The sequence below is a fragment of the Lutjanus erythropterus genome, chromosome 3 (genome assembly GCF_056507025.1).
Source record: "Lutjanus erythropterus isolate fLutEry1 chromosome 3, fLutEry1.hap2, whole genome shotgun sequence".
NCBI lineage: Eukaryota > Metazoa > Chordata > Actinopteri > Lutjaniformes > Lutjanidae > Lutjanus > Lutjanus erythropterus.
The window spans coordinates 24,582,206-24,602,754 of NC_139319.1; the positions used below are offsets into that span (position 1 = coordinate 24,582,206).

The following is a 20,549-nucleotide window of genomic DNA, read 5'->3' on the forward strand; positions in this document are numbered from 1 at the left end:
CTCATCTAACCCTGTAGGAGTTTCTTAAATTACAACATCACACAAAAATTGACCACTCAATTCAAAATGGCCGACTTCAGGCTCTTAAATGTCAATATTTTGGTGTCTTTACTATTGTGTGACAGTAAAGTTAATATCTTTGAGTTGTGGACAAAACAAGACATTTGAGGATCTTGAGCTTTGATCAACATTTCCACCACTTTCTGACATTTTGATGAAACAAACAACTAATCAAAAAATTAAGCAAATAATTGACTGATTAATCAATTATGAAAGTTGCAGCCCTAAAAACATTAAATTAAGCTAAACCATTTCACCATATGCTGGGTAATCCAAAGGCAATGGAAAGTAATATGCTACATTACTTATATCAATATTATAATACATTGATTACTAATTTTTTTAAACAGGTAACTAGTAACTATATTGACACACATTTTTAAAGTAATCCTGCTCAGCATTCTTACTGAGAGAAAAGAAAAAAAAAAAGACTCATCCATCAACAAGATTCAAAGGTCATGAAGGCACAGCTCTGTTTCTGCTGTGATTTGTGTGTCTGTAGCGCCCTCTGGCGGATAAATTGAGCGGCACACCCTCTTCCTCCTCCTCCTCCTCTGTGCTCAGGTGAGCTGGTGAATGTTTCACCTGCGCGCGATGACGTCACGGCACCTTCAGGAAAAAGACACGGTGGATTAACGAACACCTCAGGCTGATGAAAGTCTCCAGTTTGCATGAAATGAAACCAGATTCGAGCCAGTGAAGAAGACCCGGGCTGGACTTTAAACTTTAATGTGTGTTTTGTAGACTCACTGCTGAAACAAACACGATGTCTGCCTCCGCTGTGTTCGTGCTGGACCTCAAGGGGAAGGTAAGATTAATGCTGGAGGAGCTCCTTGTACACACTCCTCAGTCTTCATTGGGCCCTTCGGCGACGCAAGTTTCAAAACTCAAAACTTATTCCTTAATTTTGGCTGTTCGGGTCGTGTTTTGAATTGTTGCTTGAACTGTTAAACATTAATGGCGTCTGCGTCGTTAAAAATTAATAAGAACTTGCGACAGACTCATTCATTGGCTATTTCTTCCTCTTTACTTCCGGATTCATGTCTGTCAGTGGAAACAGACAGCAGCCTTAAATAACTTCAGTGAAAGCTGCAGCAGCAGCTGTGTGTCTGTAAATAGTTCAGTTCTGGCATGTGTTCACCATCTTTTTGTTGTCCTGCACAGTGCATAGCTCAAACATCATTTTCTCTCTACACACAAACTGTAACCTGACACACAAGTTAGTGTTACTGAGAAATGGAAACACACACATGGTTTCAGGTGTTCTGTGTGTGTGTGTGTGTGTGTGTGTGTGTGTGTGTGTGTGTGTGTGTGTGTGTGAGATAAAAGGGTGTGTGTGTTAATTGTGACATCTCATTTGATCTGACTTGAAGTAGTCTAGTATAACCTGAGGTTGTTGCATCTTGAGCAGGTTTGACCTGTTTTACATTTATTTAATCTGAAGACATTGTATTATATATATAAATTATTAGTATACACTGTAAAATTAAATCATTTGTTTTAACCTAAAAAATAGTGTCTGTGCTGCCTTAGAATTTTAAATTGCATCAATTTGAAAAGAAAAGTTGAGGTAAATCTGTATCAAAATATGTATTTTTGATTTTGGGTGAACTGTTTCTTTAAGTTGAACCAACATCTCTTCAGTCACTGAAAGACTACAAACAGACTTGATTTTCTTTAGCATTTTCTAAGTTCTAAGTTTCTAAGAAAACAAAAGTACAATAAATATGATTTATGTTGGGGAAGTAAACAAGAGTTTGCTGATGCCGTCATGCCAACTTCTAAAAACTCAACTGAAACTAAAAATCAAAAAGTAGATTTACATTGTCACTTGTAATATCTGTAGGAAGTATTTTTCATTATTTAATCACATGATCTGCATGTTGCATTGACATTCTACTTAAAGGTGTCTTCTACCCTGTCACTTGTATATTTAGATTAACATGCAGTTATCTGAAAACCATGTGGTGTTTTTCTCCCCACTCAGGTGTTGATTTGTCGGAACTACAAAGGCGATGTGGACATGGCAGAAATCGACCACTTCTTTCCTTTACTCATGCAACATGAAGAGGAGGGTCTCCTCTGCCCTGTGCTGTCACACGGCAGCGTTCACTTCATGTGGATCAAACACAGCAACCTGTACCGTATCCTTCTCCTGCATGTTACTGTACCTGTTACTGTTGTTACTGAGAGTCGTAAAGAAATGTAGTCATCTTTGAAAGGTAACACTAGCAGTTCTGGAATGTAATCAAGTACATTTTCTAAAGTATTATACAAATTTAAGGTACTTGTACTTTACTTGAGTGTTTTCATTTAATGCAACTATATACTTTACAGGTTTTTAAAGACATTTTCTGTCCAGAGAAAATCATGTATCTCCAAATTTGATGATTTTGAATTTGGCATTTTCTTATGAACTGTTTAAAATAGTTATAAAATGCATTGTCACAAAACTGAAAAGACTGTGATGCGCTGCTATAGATTACGACCCAACAGTATATAAAGTAGTTTTTTATTTTAGTGTTGGTATTGAGGAAAGTTTCCAGCATTGTTTTTTGGTGTTTTTTTTAAAAAATAAATTAGAATTGTATAAAGGCTTGAAATTCTAGTATCATGACAACTCTAATTGTTAAGAAACCATAATGGGCAGACCATCTATTTTGACTGTTTATTTATGTTTTGAGCAAAGAGCAAAACAAGATTTATCTTCTCCCCGTTCCTTTTCATACATGAGATGAGCAAATAGATTTGTGTAGTGATTGTAAACAACTTTATGATCTCTTTACTTTTGCTGGAGATTTGCATTACATGGGAAGAACAAAAAAAAAGTAATGAAATGAGATGAAAAAAACAACACATATTACATAATAATGAAACAAATATGTTTTGCTGATAATACTTACATACCTTTACTGAAGTGGGATTTTGAATGCAGGATGTTTAGTGGAGAAATTTCACAGTGTGGTGTTAGTACTGTCACTTAAGTAAAGGATCTGAATACTTCTTCTGCCACTGGGTACAAGGTCCCACACGTAAAACACATTAAACAGAATTTCATTCATAATGTCACTGGTTATTGAATTACTCCTTGACCTGATCTCTGCACAGTGGTGGCCACTACAAACAAGAACTCCAATGCCTCCCTTGTGTACTCGTTCTTATACAAACTAGTGGAGGTGAGTCACACGTACAGTCTTATGTTTACTGTAAAGTGTTCAAAGATTAAGTTGTGTTTATGTGAGGATGGCAGCTAAAGATTGTGATAATCCAAAGCTACTCAGAGCCTCTACAGGTCAGGCTAATAAGTGTGTCCTGTGTACTATGCAGGTGTTCACAGAGTACTTCAAAGAGCTGGAGGAAGAGAGCATTCAGGACAACTTCGTGGTCGTCTATGAACTGCTGGATGAGCTGATGGACTTTGGATTCCCTCAGACTACTGACAGCAAGATCCTACAGGAGTGAGACTGCCAGACGCACTCAGAGAAGGCACATGCAGATGTATAAATACTATGTATATTTGAAAAAGAGTGTGGCGTTGAACCATCTCCTCTTATCTCATTTCTTGCAGATACATCACTCAGGAAGGTACCAAGCTTGAGGTGGCAAAGTCCAAGGTGCCGACCACCGTCACCAACGCTGTCTCCTGGAGGTCAGAGGGGATCAAATACAAGAAAAACGAGGTCTTTATTGACGTCATCGAGTCAATCAACGTGCTGGTAAGAAGAGATACAAGGCTCCTTTATTATACATGTCACTCAGAGATCTTTGCACCACCTTAAAGAATCAGCTTGGCGTGTAAAGATTGAATGTCTAGTGCTGTTAAATCACCTGCAACCACCTCCTCATAATAGTTAGGGTAGATTGTTCATGTGGGCTGTCTTTAAATCACTTTAGACTTAGTTGTTATGCTGAATAGGCTATAATAGAGCATGTACTGCATGAATTGTCTGTATAGTAGTAAGTATATTCAAGTGTTGCAAAGAGCTTATGCTTTTAGCACCTTTTGTCAGTTTGTAAGCAGGATTACCAAAAAACTACTCACCTGACTGTCATGAAACTTGGTGGAGGATTGTAACATGGGCCAAAGAATATACATGATTTTTCACTTTTGTTAACATTGTGAGATAGGGCATTAGCCTTGGTGGAATAAATGCCATCCATCTTAAAATCCAGTAGATAAAGCTAAACTTTACCAGCAATCACATTCAGTAGTGACAAAACAGCCAACTAATGACTTCATGTCACAATCTACTGGCACGGGAGAACCAGAACTGTAACATTGCCATCATTACAGCAAAGCTTTTCTAAGACTTAGGTGTGTCTTTCTAAATATAAATACACACATATGCAAGTAATTATACTCTTACTCACATGCTAATGTGAACTGTCTGCAATAAAGTCCACCAGGGATATCAAGGAAAAATGTTCAAACTTTAAGCCTCACAAGAACAAGCAATAACATTTACCATGAAGTTTGCAATTGCAGATTTGCATAGAAGAGCAGATAACAGGTCATGGCAGAGACTGCACTCGCACTGAGCGTCCTAGTTACTTTTGTTACACTCAGTCCATTCATATTAACCAGCAGTAGTGTAGCAGTGGAGGTACTGTCGTAGTGTCTTTATGTTTAAGAAGATGATGAGGTAAATTCATGCTTCCTGTGACACCACCCATATGTATTTGTTTTTTTGTGTTAAGTGTTTAATTGACTTAATAACAAGGTTATGATAGTTAATAACTAAAAATAAACTAAAGCTCAGTCAAAGTCTGAAAAAACATTTTAGTTGACTGAAGTAAAAATTAAAAACTAGACTTTAGAAAAAGATGAAGACTAACTGAAACAATACTGTGTACTTACAAAACTACTTAAAATGAAATAAAAACATACAGAAAATTACTTTAGTTTTAGTCTTTGTCAATTTGGTCAAATCTGTCAACACAACAAGCAGGAGTAGGCACTGGTGCATGTGTTTATTGAGACTTGGATATCAAAATGACTTCATCAATAGCCTTCACAAAGTGTTGTGTTTTTTATTGTGAAACCTATTCTGAAATCCTAAAAATCTTGCCTCTGACAACCCACCCCCCCCATATTATAGAGTAAAAAAAACAAACTAAAGCTAACACAAATTAAATTTAAACTGAAACTAAACATGTCACAATAAAAACTAAATGGTAAATGAGCAAACATACACACAAATAAAAAAACAATTTAAAATACAAATCTGTAATAACTCTGCTTAATAAATCACATCAGTGTGGTTTATTCAGCCAAACAATTTATTCCGATTTATTCACCAGTGTGTTTTGTTTATGCAGGTGAATGCTAATGGCAGTGTGATGAGCAGTGACATTGTGGGCAGCATCAAGCTGAAAACCATGCTCTCTGGGATGCCTGAACTGCGGCTGGGTCTCAACGATCGAGTGCTTTTTGCTCTGACTGGACGTACGTATGCAGGCACCGTCTAACTACACAGGTTTATCACACATAGCTTGTCCATCTGCTGTAGTTATATTTAAATTAATACCCCTTATTGTATTGTGTTGTATTCAGGTGACAAGGGAAAGACAGTGGCGATGGAGGATGTGAAGTTCCACCAGTGTGTCCGTCTCTCACGCTTTGAGAGTGATCGAACGATCTCCTTCATTCCTCCAGACGGGGAGTCTGAACTCATGTCCTACCGCATCAACACCCATGTTAGTCTCATTCAGTATTCACACCAAACTCTTTATATTTGTCACTTGCACCATGTACCATATTTTTGGCTCACACGGTGCATTAGTAACATGCATTAGACCTGTAAATACATATAAGTTTAGAAGGTTGGAGTACAAAAATTTATGTGATGATGTTGTTAGTACCACAGTTTTCCTGTTAGAAATGGCAGGGATAGATAGATATATAAATTAATAAAGAAGGCTTTATTAATTTCCCAGAGGGGAAATTAAACACAAGAAGGTTGAAAGATCTACGAAAAAGAAAAAATTCTATAAAGGGTTACAAGACACCGCCAGAAAATGTATATGTACATAAATAATGAGTCTAATAGGGCAACACTGAAAGCCTTTTTGAGCCTTATAGTCCTCTGCATGTAAAACATGACCTAAATTAACACACTTAATAATATCCATGTAATATCCATGTAACTCAAGAAAAGCATTTTTTTTTATGTTGGTTTAATTGTAAAATCATTTGTTTGATGAAACCATATTCTTTCTTCTCTTATAGGTGAAGCCTCTGATATGGATTGAATCAGTCATAGAGAAATTCTCTCACAGTAGAGTGGAAATCATGGTTAAGGTACCGACCGAACTGTCTTTTTTACTTTTCTGGCACCAGATTTACAAATTTGTTTCTGAATATTTTGTGTGTCTGGAGATGTATATGCTGTGGGCACTGCCAAGAAAAGTGTTTAAAAGCATGAAGAGCACAAGAGTTACAGCAAAAATGATTCTTTTTACTACTTTTTTCACTTTGGTGTGTCCAGCTGTTGTTCACTTTCTACACAGTTACACCATTAACTACCTTTACAGTAACAAGAAAGAGGCTTTTACATCATATCCTGTTATATTGTGTTGTATTTTCAGGCAAAGGGACAATTTAAAAAACAGTCTGTGGCAAATAATGTGGAGGTGCGGGTCCCTGTGCCCAGTGATGCCGACTCACCCAAGTTCAAAACCAGCACAGGCAACGCCAAGTATGTGCCTGAGAAGAACCTGGTGGTGTGGACCATCAAGTCTTTCCCTGTAAGAAATTCACAACTGATAATACTTTTTTTAAAGGACCAGTGTCTCTTTACATTGTTTTCATCTTGTTCCATCTGTTGTGTGTGATATGCACTGATAGATACACCAAAGAATCATCTTTTCTATGCGTTACTGTCCCATCCATTTAGGTTAAAATTGGTGTTGATGCTGGGAAGGCAATACGCAATGATGTAAACTAAAAATAATCAATAAATGCGAATGTATCAAAACTGAAGTAACAAGCCTGTTTTGAAAATGTAAGGAGTAGAAAGTGCAGATATTTGTGTTAAAATGTGGGGAGTAAAAGTAAAAATTTGTCAGAAAAATTACTACTCAAGTTCACATACCTGAAAACTACTTATTTACAGTAAAAACATACTTGTACTGTGTTACTTCCCACCTCTGCTTTTATTATATTAGATTATATTCCATTTCTGTTATATTCTACAAATAGATCACCCAAAATCTTAAACACTGGACCTTTAATGTATATTACATTGTAGTTACATTCTACACATGTGTATTTAACTGTGCGTTTTTCTGCTTGTCTGTCCACCTGTCTGTATGTCTGTGTGTCCATCCATCTATCCATCCATCCAGGGAGGAAAAGAGTTTCTAATGAGAGCTCATTTTGGTCTGCCCAGTGTGGAAAACGATGAGGTCGAGGGCAAACCTCCCATTACTGTCAAGTTTGAAATCCCATACTTCACAGTCTCAGGAATACAGGTGTGTGTGTGTGTGCGTGCGTGCATGTGTGTGCGTGTGCGTGCACACAGGTCTGTGTGTTTATACTTTTTTAATCTCAAACAACCCAAGTGTATTGCCTGTGGCTGTATGAGGCAAGTCCATTGGAGAAGAAAACATTTATAAACCTGTCAGTGCATGTTAATATCAGTGTGGACAATTTTAATGCTCTAAATATCACCTGAGAAGATCAGTGCTTTGCATAGTGCGGTTTACAGCCTGTGGACAGTCGTGTCAGGTCCTGTAAAAGCTGATATTGTATGTGCAGACTGGCAAACTATTTTAATTTTAATTGGTGATGCACATTTAAATGTTTCTTGCCTCAACATGTGTCTCTTGTCTCTTGTCTCACTCACTCTCTTTCACCAGGTGCGATATATGAAGATCATTGAAAAAAGTGGTTACCAGGCTTTACCGTGGGTCCGGTACATTACACAGAGTGGAGGTATGTTAATTTCCCATTAGATTTACACCCAGAAATAAAAATATGTGATTTTCCTCTTACCTGTAGTGCTGTTTAACCATCTAGATTGATTTGATGTGACTTATCGAGTTTTGAAATTACCAGTGGTGGACAAAGTACTCAACCCCAGTACTTGAGTCAAAGTATAGATACTCCTGGTCAAATATTACTCAACTACAAGTGAAAGTTGCTCAGTCAAAATTTTACTTGAGTTAAAGTACTAGAGTTCTTGCTTTTAAAACTACTTAAGTATTCAAAAGTATAAATTACAAAGTACATTTTCTAATATCAATACATGCTGTATTGTTTTCATGATGCATTTACAGAAGCTTGTAACTCTCTGAAACCATCTAATGATGATTTGCTTGTAGAACCACTCTGCTACACAAAGCCTATAGAAACACCTATAAAAACTTCTGCATAGAAATACAATCTAAAACAAAAAGGACAGCTGTTGTCATTTTCTGATGTAACTGTATTAAAATCACATCGTAAAAGCAGATTGAAGCCAACTGTAAGAGTTCTCCAAGTCTGTTAAATAACTGAGATTTCTTTCTGGCTTCAGGGGCAGTATATATATACATTAATTATGTGGTATTTTTCACTCAGATAAAAACAATCCAACTTTAAAAGCTACCTGGAATAGTGAATAATTATAAAAACATCTTGAGATTTTATTTTGTCTTTCTCCTGCCATCACCATTACCGCTTTTTGTTTGAATGAAAGAGGGAGAGTTTGCTTGTGCTTGTTAGAGCGCCTGGATGACATATTTCCACTTTTACATCAGTCCCATTTGAGAGGAGCTACTGTGATTGGTCTCCTTCTGTGAGGAACACAGCATGTGACCAATTGCATTTTAGAAAAGAAAAAACACCAACAGCTGACTTCAAAGCTTAGTCAAAAAGTAACAACAACCTTCATAGAAATGTAGTGGAGTCAAAAGTACAATATTTGTCTTTGGAATGTGGAGTGAAAGTCATAAGTTTCCAAAAAACAAATACTCAAGTAAAGTACAGATACTCAAAAAATGTACTTAAGTACAGTACTCGAGTAAATGTACTTCACTACTGTCCACCACTGGAAATTACAGACCACAGAGATGTCTGCCTTCTCTTGATTATAATGGGAATAAATGGCACCTGGCTTGTGATGCTTAAAGTGCCAAAATAAATAAATAAATAAATAAATAAATAAATAAATAAATAAATAAATAAATTTCAAAAAATCAACAGCAATCACTCTTCAAGACCCAGTTACTCAAGATAATTCACAAACTTTGTTGTGAGCAGTAGGAAGTATTTTCTTTCTAGTAGCAAGGAAGTAGTTCCTATAGATTCTAGAGGATGCTTCTTGGCAGCAGGCCCTGGAAGGCTTGTAAAGGTCGAGGGTAAAATGAATGCAGCAAAATATAGGGAAATCCTGGAGGACAATCTGATTCAGTCTGCAAGAGAATTACGACTTGGGAGACTTTTCCAGTAAAACAATGACCCGAAGTATACAACGGGTTGACTGAGTCAAAGCCCAAACCTCAATCCAATAGAGAATTTGTGGCTGGACCTGAAAGGGCAGTTCACACCCAATCCTTGTGCACCCTGATAGAGCTTGAGCAGTTTTGCAAAGAAGAATTAAGTAAAATTGCAGTGTCCGGATGTGCAAGCTTGATTGAGAACTATCCACACAGACTCAGTGCTGTGATTGTGGCCAAAGGTGCAACTAAATACTGACTTGAAGGGGGTGAATATATATGCAATCACTTATTTTACACTGCATATTTTTCTGTAATTGACATTACTTTGTAGAAATCTGTTCTCACTTTGACATAGAAGAGTTTTTTTTTTTTTGTAGCTTTCTATGTAAAAAAAACCCCCCAAATTATATTGACAATGATTCCATTTATAATGATAAACTTTATTTATTTATTTATATAGCACTTTTCTTAACAAGGTTACAAAGTGCTGACAAAGTGCTTTATAAAAGCAATAAGAAGGGGAAAACATCAAAGACACTGTATTCCCATTATATTTGAGATAAGGCAGACATCTCTACGGCTGATATCTCCAAAACTCTGCAACTCATACCAAAACCATGATGATTGATAAATATCACTGCACTATGTATTCTTTTACATTACATGTATTTTTGATTTTGGGGTGAATTGTCCCTTTAAGTAACAGGTCAGCAGCTGACTCACATTTAAGTTATATAATCTCTCCTTACATGTGTTATCTTTTTATTCAGACTACCAGCTGAGGACTAATGTGTAAAGCCTGAAGGATCGCTGTTTATTCATCTCAGCATCTCCAGAGGAGCATCAATGATCACTTTAACTCGACTGAAAGAATGTCTTTAAATTTCACCTGCTCTATTAAATGTCAGTGATCCTGTTTTATCAAATGTATGTCCAGCTTGATTGTAATGTTTCTAATGTGTGACCACTGCAAATTATTTAAATCTTTAATTAAATCATTCCTTTTAAATCGATTTGTCAATAGTAACATTTGTCATTTTGTTTTTCTCACGAGTTTGCAACACCGTGTCAGTCCCCATATTGTAGTAATGCATTGTACAATCACGGTCACTAAATTGCGCCTAAAATTAAAAACTTACACCCGCCTTTTTTCCACACTTGCTTCTAGAGAAATACAACTAAAAAGGTCCGAAATGTGAATGAACTGCCTTTGAAGACATCAACGTATACGAATCGCCCGCTTTCTTCGCTGCGGGCTCTGATTGGTCGACTGCCGCTGTTACCACAGTGATAGTGTAGTAACCGAGTTGTAACCCCGCCTCTTTTCCCATACATGGAAGAGCAACACCCTATGGGCGAGCGGCGATTGGTCAGCGTGTGTTCTCCCCAATGTTTGTAAATTGTAGTCTGCAGACACCGCTGTATAGATCTCAGCGCGCAAATGTATTTTTCTAATGTTGATAAACATTCCTTGTTTAGATTTTATTTAAAAATTACCAGACTCTAGAAACAGCGGGATAGAACATCTCGGCGACGTTGTGGATCTCAAGAAACCGAAGAAGGTAAGCCTCCAACCGCTATCGTCTGTTCGCTTTTTTAGTGTTAGCGGTTAGCCCGGATGCTAATTGTTTGTTTCAGTTGACGCCTCTCTCTCTCTCTTTCTCTCGGTAGAGAAACTGTTTCCACACAGCTTTGTTGTTTAAAGTGGGGTAAAACAACTTGCTATTACATCACGCTAGCAATTCAGATAACATGGCGTCAACGGGGAGCTGTAGCTTACTTTAGCCGGATGCTGTGGTAGCTAGCTATAGCTTTCTTGAATTCTGGTTTCACCTCTTTACTGCTCACTATACTGTTATAACCATCGCGGAAGAGCCGGTGGTTGAAGTGTGGTTTGACTGTTGTTGTGTTGAACCGGCAGAAAGAGCGACTATAATGGTCCTGAGCCAGATGGATGCCGGTAAAGCTTTGACGGCGGCAGCAGCCAAAGGGAACACAGCCGAGGTGCAGAGGATCCTGGAGGAATGCAGAGTGCATCCGGATACTATGAATGAATTTAGCAGGACTGCGCTACAGGTAAGGACCACTTCACAAAAATACTCATACATGATTCATATTTATCTGTAAACATACACGCATACTATAGATGAACGCTAGGCGGGTTTGTTTTGGTTCGTCGTCTTTCCTCTTGTCATAACAGTACCAAAGGCTGAACTGTATTCTCTGTTATGAATATGTCACAGCACTGTGTATGAAGACATAGTTTTTTATTAGAATCTAGTTGTATTCATGTCCCAGTACCTGAGATTTCCTGTAAACCAGGTCAACTCAACCAAAACGTCGAGTGTTTGATTATTTGACTTGCTAGGTATTAATTAAAAAAAAACAGGACATATACGCAGTTGCCAGTTTATTGGGAGGGTTTTAAACTAATGACAGTCAAATACGGCAGCCCTTTTTTAAGTTCTACATTCATGAAGGTTATAGATCTTAGTTTTTGTAAACTGTTTAAGAGAGGTTACAGACTTACCTTCTTTCCTCTTAACATAACAGTCCACGAGGCTGTCTTAATTTTCCTCTCGAACAGCCAGTTATGAATATGTTGTATAGCACTGTGTATTAAGATGATTTCACTTGCTGGAAATAAATAACGAATGCTGATATAGTTTCATCAGGAACACTTTAACTAAACTGCAGTCTAATACAGCAGTTAATAAGTTAAGTAATTAATTCATAATAGTAAGAATTTGTTTATATGCTAATATGTGCTAATAGTGTGTTGTAATGCTCAGTTTTTGTTGAAGCTGTTTATAGAGAGATGTTGATCCAACTTTATGGTCATTCTGGAGGCTGTAGCTGTACTTTCTGATGCTGTGAAATTGTTATTAAGGTGTGGTTATACTGAGAGGTGTTTGTAATGTTTTGTCCACCCTATTTTATTGCTGAATTATTTTTGAAGGGAAAAAACAATTGTTAATTAGAAAATTGTATGTATGTATGTGTTAAAATTGGTAATTATTTTGACTGCTATTGCAGTGTTAGTGGCAAAATTAGAGTAAATTAATAATTTTGACATAATTATTCTCTATATTCAAATGGGGGGTGGGGGGGTCATACCAAATAAAGATTCTATATGTTCTGTTATGTTCTATAAAATATGATGTGTTGGCCAGGACATCTCAGCAGCAGGACAAATACTTAATTTAAGACATATTGTGCCTCCTGAAATTTGAAAAGTGCAGTAGACAAGTTTGATTTTGTTTAAATTTTGATTCAGTTTTTCATCCCTACACTATTTATGTAAGTGAAGGTAGACTAAATGGTAAGGCTGCAATTATATAAAACATATAATATTTTAAAATAACAAAAAAGGGCAGCCAATTCTCACATTTGAAATTTTGAATCCAGTGAATGTTTGGAATTTATGCCAGATAATTGACTTTAACTGTCAATTAATGATCCTAATAGTTGCTAATTATTTTTCAACCTATTAACTTCTTGATTAGTCAACTAATTGTTCCATCTGCACTACATATTAAAACCTCTCAGAATGATTAAAATAGCTCAACAAGTCCCAAAGAGTTTCAACAAAAACTGTTGTCACTGATGTCAATATAGATTTGTGCCGTCTCATGAACAGTGTAGACAGTTACGATGTTTAATTACAGTTTACCAGGTAGGAGTAAAATGAAACATAAAACGGGGATCACTGATCTCTGTAGATATTCTTGACATAAATGTGTTAAAAACTCTTTGCATTTGAGGGAATCTGGGGTCACGACTTTTCATTTACACACACGTTGAATTTACTGTGCGCTCTTTCCCCTCCTCCTCGTCTCCTGCAGGTGATGATGATGGGGAACTCCAAGATTGCCAGTCTGCTGTTGGAAAAAGGGGCCGACCCCAACGTGCAGGACAAACATGGGATTGCGCCTGCACATGATGCAGCTCGGACAGGATTCCTGGACACTCTGCAGGTTCTGGTGGAGTACGGTGCTTCTGTAAACACCCCAGATCAGAGCGGCGCCCTGCCTATCCATATCGCCATCCGGGAAGGCCACCGAGATGTTGTGGAGTTCTTGGCACCGAGGTCCGACCTGAAGCATGCCAACATCAGCGGTCAGACGGCGATAGACGTGGCCCGAGCTTCGTGTGTTCCTGATATGATTGACTTGCTTTTCGCTCACATTCATAGTTAGTCAAACGTCTCGTTGCTGGGTACCTCCTGGGTGACCCTGACCTGACTTTGTGTTTGCTTCAAACCTGGTGACTTGAATTCATTGCTGTGTAAAGGATTATTTTGTTTTGTTAGTAGTGGCTCAGCATTAATGTCTGTCACAGGACATATTGTCTTGGCAGCTTATTTTCAGTGGATCGGTGTCTATGTACAGTAGACACCCCTTTTGCACAGTGCAGTTTAGGCACCTTATATATCTGTTTCCCTATTGATTGGGAGTGCACATTTGTAGATAGTTTCCCCAGTGTTTTGTAATTATTGCATTATTTCCATTTATGTGTAAGAATTGTAACAGTTGGATGTGTTTTTAAACTTTTTTTTTTTTTTTTTTTTTTTTTTTTACAAAACTTGACATGGTGCACCCTGATTGCTTTTCATAGTTTTGTTTCTCTTGATTAGATGTCCTTAGACTTTGAATTTACTCTTATTTATTGTTGGAATAGGACTGAATATTCCTGTGACTTTGTAAATAGCAACATTTATTGTGATTTGTTGAAATGTTATTTATATAAATACTTTTAAAACAAAAGTGAGATTATTCACTTTAATATTTGAAGGAGAAAGCACAAAATAAAGTGTTGAACTTGAAGTTTTGAAGTCAGTTTTCATTTTAAACAGTGACATAGCTGCTGTGAAGTTGGCAAGACAGTAGAGCCACCTCTATATTTTTCTGGGATTTGGGGGCTTTAAAGACCTGAATTTCTATGTGTTTTAAAGGCATATTAAAAAAGACTATCAGTAATTATCTTATGAATATATTATATTGATAATATTTAAAAAAAAAAATATATATATATATAAATACATTTTATATTATATTTAGAATTTTTTTTGCAATAAGTAAATAAAAGTTAACACATTACACTCGATTCATGGATTAAACCAGTTCGTGATAGTTTGGTTTCTACAAGTTCAGCTGAAGCTTAAGGGGCCTTAATTTGTTCAAACCAACTTTGTTACATCCTCAAGTGCTGAGCACTTCCTCAAGGTGATTCGTGGAGGGCATTTCTAATAACTCCACAGTGGAATGCACTGTGCAGTGAAAAGGTCACACAGATAGCTGGATTGTGAGTCAAAATGAATGAGGGCCCTGTTGTGTTGAGGCTTGTAGGTAACGGTGGGACAGTTTGCTGATGTTTGTGCTCAGGGCTCTCACAGTACAATGGCTATTCTGTTTACTGGTGTGCCACGGGCCAACTCCTGCAGCACAGACAGGAGATACAGTTCAACCACTGTGCTGCTGTGTGCAGAGACTCATGATGTCACAGAAAGTCTTGGTGTGTTGTTTACATTTTTACATATTATTAACACATACAGTCTGAAACACATTTATATAAATTCTGAACTGATTTGACAGAGAAATCACAGAAACTTTCACTGAGCTTTCTCTGTTACTTAAAGTAACTTTATACTAACTTTATATTAACACTAGTGTTAATCTACATGAAACCAGCTGGTACCAAGGAGAGAAACACTGCTGTGCACAAGTTTGTTTTAACAGTTTTGAGGTACTTGTACTTTACTACTACTATCTTTACTACTGTCTCCATTTGTACTACTTCAGAGGCAAATACTGTACCTTTTAAAAATTGTACTTTAAAACCCTAACACACCACATGACCTGTCTTTTATTTATTTATTTATTTATTCATATTTTACTTAAGTTAATAATTATTTAAGTAATTAACTGTTTTTTTCCCTGTATAAATAATACTAACAGAAAATGTAAGTAACTGTAAGAATGACTCCAGCACATGTGGAAAACAATGTAGGTCAGGTTTCGAGAGAGGTTTTAGAGGTTTCAATCCAAGATAGACATTTGAAGCTCTTAACATTGAGTAGATCACGCACACACTCAAAAATGACCATAGAAATGCGAATATAAAGTTGGATTAACTTGCAAATGTATTTTTACATTCAAAAAATGATGCAGTATAAAGACTACATAACACAAATGATGCAAAAAGTAGAGCAGCACTGCACTTGATCAAGCGTACAAACTATATAATATAAAATAGGGCTGCACAATTAATAGAAATTGAACTGAAATTTCAATATGGCCAAGTGCAATATCCAAATCGCAGAACCAAATCACAATTCTTTGGAAAAGATCAAATGTGTGAGAACAGCATTATAATGAAGTACTGTGGTGCAGCAGAGATGCCCTGGTCTACAAATCTTCAGATGAAAGAAGACATATTTATTTCATACAGACCTCAACAAATAGCACATCATTATGATTGTAATTTTTTTCCATAAAAATGAAAATTGTAATCACAATTTGCAATTTCAATCAAATAATCACAATATGATTTTTTTTTTACCATATCGTGCAACCCCAATATAAATATGATTGGTTGTTATATTACATTATTATTATATTATTTTTATGGGTTATATTGGTTGTTATCTTAAGGCAGCATGGTTGGGCAGTAGTTAGCACTTTTGCCTCACAGCAAGGGTTCAAATCCTAGTTCAGACACGGCCTACGTAGGTTTCATCCAGGATTTGGATCCTGTGTGCTGCTAGAATGGGACAGAGAATGAATTTGACTGTATAATTGTTCTCTCTCTGACTGTATGATCACAATAAATTTGGCCTTTACCTTTAAACACTTGAGGACCCTTCAAAATATAAAGTAATTCAAACTGGCTCTACCTGAGCAGCTGCAACAGCTTCAACATTTTTCAGTTTCATTGATAGGCGCCGCACAGCAGGCTCACATGATTGCATGTGTAGCCTTTTGTCAGTGTTGTGTAAAGTAAATACTTGTCTGTATTTTTTTCCAAACAGGCTGATTTAAATGATTGAAATTATGTAAATGCATTTAAAAAAAAAAACTTGGCAGACTCTTGTCTGTCCCTGTTGAAGACCCAGGAGCTACAACTTTGAAATGCAACCTACACATGAATGCATTAATTATAGAAATATATATAACAGCTCTCATGAGTACTTTATCTGAAAATGTATGTACATTTTGTAAATATATAATTTACTCAGACAAAAATTTGAACACAGGACTTTTGTAAGAGCTTCAGATCTCCCACCACTGAATTTAATACCCCACAGTCAGCAGTTTCATGATGTTTTCACTTTCCAGTGCTTCAGATTTGCATGGTCCCACACATGGACACCTGCTGGGAGCTGCAGTCCAACCACAGTATTTGACTTTTGGACAAGTGAACAACTCTACTAGAGCAGCTTGATGACAAATGCCTCCCTGAAGGGCACTTTAGCAGCAGTTGTTGAAGGGTTCAAAAAAGAGTCATTTACTTTCCACACCCATATTTTCACAGCCAGTCTTTGGTTTTGAAACAGGAACCATCCAGTCAGAAGTCTGCTACTCCAGATTTTGTGAAGTCACTCCCTCATCTTGCGTAATAAATACACACAACTACAAGTAATATTCAAAAATATTTTCACACCATAACAGCTAAATCAGCCACAGAACAGCTGTAACGATATTAGTGCAAAAAATGCAGCTTCAGGCAGACCTTCCTCCAGCCACTAGGTAGAGCTCCCTGACTTCACTGACACGGGTGTAGGTGAGTTGTTGGATGTGCAAATACTCCCTGTGCTGTATAAACACCGCTGTGGTTCGTTTGTTCTGCTGGCTGGGAGAGATTCAGTTACAATGGCAAAGTTTGTGAGAAGTAGTAGAAGTAGACTAGAAAAACCAGTATCAGCCCATCCCCTCCCTCATGTGGTCAAGCAGACAGACAAATACGCATGAAAACCAAATGACACTGAGGGAGAGTAAGGTGTGAGTCAGTGGGAGAGAGATGTGGTCCTGTTAGAGATGACAGAATATGACAGAAGAATGACCTGTCTAATACACAGTGCATATACTGTAAGTGGTGACAATTTACTCAACGTGACTTCTATCTCTTTTAAGTATTTTTTTTTCCCTTTACTGGATAACGGACAGAAGAAAGCTGACAGGCAGAAAAGTGAGAGAAATGGGAGTTGACATGAAACAACAGCTGCCCACCAGACTCAAAGACAGGAATGCTGCATGGTCAGCATCTAAGACCCATCTTCCATTAAGACGCCCTCTCTTTTAGAGCTGCATCAATTAATCAATGGACAAAAATCCATCTGACAACTATTTTGATACTCTAGTAATCAAGAAAGTCATTTTTCAAGCAAAAACATCAAAGAAATCAATGGTTCCAGATTATAAAATGTAAGAATGTGAGAATAAAGTGAGGCAAGTAAACCTTGCGATGAGTGGGTAGATAAGGACTGAATCTGAATTTTTCGGTGAACTATCCCTTTAATTATGAGCAACATAAAACCACCACATAGTGAAAATACTCCCACTAAGTAAAATTCCTGCATTCAAAACCTTACTTAAGTAGTACTTAGTAGTAGTACTTGTGTAATTTATATCAGCAAAATCTACCTAAAGTATCAAAAGTAGATATTTTTGCATATTTATGGTGTTAATTTGTCCTGTGAGAAAGTCAACTTTTCATGAGCACTGAAAAACAGCTATGTTCATAATTAATATAGTATAATAATCAAATATATTTAGTTTATTATAGATTATTATGCTTAAGAAGTGGGAGACACTCACATTCAAACCCACAGGCAATTTAGAGTCACCAATTAACCTAGCATGCTTGTCTTTGGACTGTAGGAGGAAGCCGGAGAACCCAGAGAGAACCAACGCAGAAACGAGGAGAACATGCAAACTCCACACAGAAAGGCCCCAGTCACAAACTCCCCAGCACCCCAGCCGGCTCGGGAATTCAAACCCAGGACCTTCTTGCTGTGAGGCAGCAGTGCTAATCACTGCACCACCCATTGTAGGACATTGTAATGGAATTTTGCCTGCCTCTCATTTGTGTTATCGTGGACTTAAGTGAATCCAAACCAAACTTTTAAACATCAAAGTTACATGATAACACAAACTGACTGACAGATAGGGTTTCCTGTCAGAAAAGACTGTATGACAGCAAAGTGAAGCAAATTCTAAATATAGCGTACACTTAAAGTGATCTTGATTTTTTAGGTGGACCCTCTTAAGTGGCTAAAATAACTTGTTGCTGATCCTATTCACAACAGTACATGGCTTAGCTTTTGTGTTGGTACTTCTGTTTGCTTCTTCAAACTGGGGGCGTGTCGATCGTCATCTACTGTAGCCAATACACTGACTATTGATCCTATCCTTTAAGCTGCCTAGATTTCTCCTTCATGGGTGCTAAAAATAAAGTGCCATATCAAAGACTGGCATTCAGTGGTGAGATTATATCAAATGCTTGATGAATTATCAACTTTTATACCAATGGCTTGTGAAATCAAAGTGAGTGAGTTAATGTAAACCAGCAACATATCAGGCACCGAAACGTGCCCTGCAAACCTGCAACCTGTCTTCATCAAGCTGCAGAGAATCACAGCCTGCAGGAACTACATCCTGACATTTAGACTCACATGACAGGAAGAAGCTTCACAATCTGATTTTCCTATTCACATGTAAATACTGCATAAGAACATTCAGATCTGAAGGCACACCCCACAAGTATGACTTGGCAGCAGTCCAGCATTTCACGCTTAAGTCAGTACAACGCTTTTGACTGAAGATATCACCCCTAGCAACATAAAAAAAAAAAACTTTCTTAGAGATGTTGTTATTTCCAGAGGAGCCTCAGCCACAATGATGCAATCACGGGTGACTGCTGGTGACACACTTGACTGCCATGAAAAAGATAAATGATTGACATCAGAAGAAAAAGCTTTTCTCACAGTGTTGGGGGTGTGTGGAAGTGTGGGCAGGTCAGTGTGTGCTCCAGTATTACTGAGGTATGTCCTTAACTCGTATTCCTGCAAGCCAAGACATGACTGCACTGCAGCTCAGGCTGAAAAGTTTTTTTTATGGTGTGTGAGTTTGAGATGAGACTGCAGGTACAAAAAAGGGAACACTGGGGAAAGAAAGAAAGAATGCAGAAAGAAAGATGTGTATTTGTTTGTGTGAGAGACTGAACAGAGGAATGCATCTAATTTACATCGTCTGATTCCTTGATGCTAAAACTAAATGTGCGGCCAAAATGACCTCAAGTTTAGCAACAGAGGCTTTTGAGATTTTTTGTTTCCTTGTTTCAAACATGTTCAAAGGCACTTTAAATGTATCTGCATCAGACTGTAATGTGTAACATGTGCAATCACACAACTTCACATCTTACTACTTAAATTCACCTTGCTTAACACAGTTGTCTGGAAATGAGATTTTCTGCATATTTTACTATAAAATTTCAACTGACCCTTCTTAAAATCATGCCCCTTTTTGCTCTGTGCTCCAATAACAGTTGAGCACACTTGGTACCCAAAGGAACCTGATTCAATGTTCTAGTTAATGTTAGCAAAACACTAGCTAACTTTGTAGCTAATGACTGATGTTGACTAGCAAACTAATTGGCTAGTGTTTTGCTAACATGAACTATCACATGTAACTAGCTAGTTAGCCACTGTTGTTGATAAGCTAGCTCAGTGGTTCTCAAACTGTGGGGCAGGTCCAACTGCTGGGGCATGAAGCAACAGCAAGTGGGGCTTGGATGACCAGAGGAAAAATATCAAGTTGATGAACATGATTTATGTGTAGAAAATAAACAAGAGTTTGCTGATGCAACCATGTTGACCTTAATTTCCCATTATTTCAGCTTTGATCATTTCACTAGTCACTAGTTGCTTCCCCTATCATTGGTAATGATTTGTTAACAAATTGTGTAGGCCTCTGAAGTGGAGCATGCCAGAAAAACCACTGAGCTAACTACCATACAAAAGATTAGCTAACTAGCCAGCGCTTGATGTATGTTGTAGATTGTGGTAA

General features: G+C 37.3%; 2 protein-coding genes across 2 annotated transcripts; both read left to right on the forward strand.

Annotated features, from left to right (window-relative positions):
* Positions 1-645: 645 nt before the first annotated feature.
* Positions 646-10,496, forward strand: ap1m2 (adaptor related protein complex 1 subunit mu 2). The gene is made up of 12 exons (XM_084715539.1): positions 646-868; positions 2,048-2,204; positions 3,169-3,236; positions 3,388-3,518; positions 3,629-3,776; positions 5,380-5,506; positions 5,615-5,757; positions 6,290-6,361; positions 6,649-6,807; positions 7,408-7,533; positions 7,921-7,996; positions 10,254-10,496. The coding sequence occupies exons 1-12, from the start codon at positions 827-829 to the stop codon at positions 10,277-10,279; spliced, it is 1,275 nt and encodes a 424-aa protein (XP_084571665.1). The 5' UTR covers positions 646-826; the 3' UTR covers positions 10,280-10,496.
* Positions 10,497-10,651: 155 nt separating this feature from the next.
* cdkn2d (cyclin-dependent kinase inhibitor 2D (p19, inhibits CDK4)) lies at positions 10,652-14,309 on the forward strand. The gene is made up of 3 exons (XM_084715540.1): positions 10,652-11,045; positions 11,405-11,559; positions 13,329-14,309. The coding sequence occupies exons 2-3, from the start codon at positions 11,419-11,421 to the stop codon at positions 13,680-13,682; spliced, it is 495 nt and encodes a 164-aa protein (XP_084571666.1). The 5' UTR covers positions 10,652-11,045; positions 11,405-11,418; the 3' UTR covers positions 13,683-14,309.
* The last annotated feature ends 6,240 nt before the right edge of the window (positions 14,310-20,549 follow it).

What these genes read in the sequence shown, in the direction of transcription:
- cdkn2d (XM_084715540.1), top strand. Translation starts at nt 11,419, where the DNA reads ATGGTCCTGAGCCAGATGGATGCCGGTAAAGCTTTGACGGCGGCAGCA. An exon ending in TTAGCAGGACTGCGCTACAG is followed by an intron (nt 11,560 to 13,328) that starts GTAAGGACCACT and finishes CGTCTCCTGCAG; the next exon opens with GTGATGATGATGGGGAACTC.
- ap1m2 (XM_084715539.1), top strand. Translation starts at nt 827, where the DNA reads ATGTCTGCCTCCGCTGTGTTCGTGCTGGACCTCAAGGGGAAG. An exon ending in TCTTATACAAACTAGTGGAG is followed by an intron (nt 3,237 to 3,387) that starts GTGAGTCACACG and finishes TGTACTATGCAG; the next exon opens with GTGTTCACAGAGTACTTCAA. An exon ending in CCTACCGCATCAACACCCAT is followed by an intron (nt 5,758 to 6,289) that starts GTTAGTCTCATT and finishes CTTCTCTTATAG; the next exon opens with GTGAAGCCTCTGATATGGAT.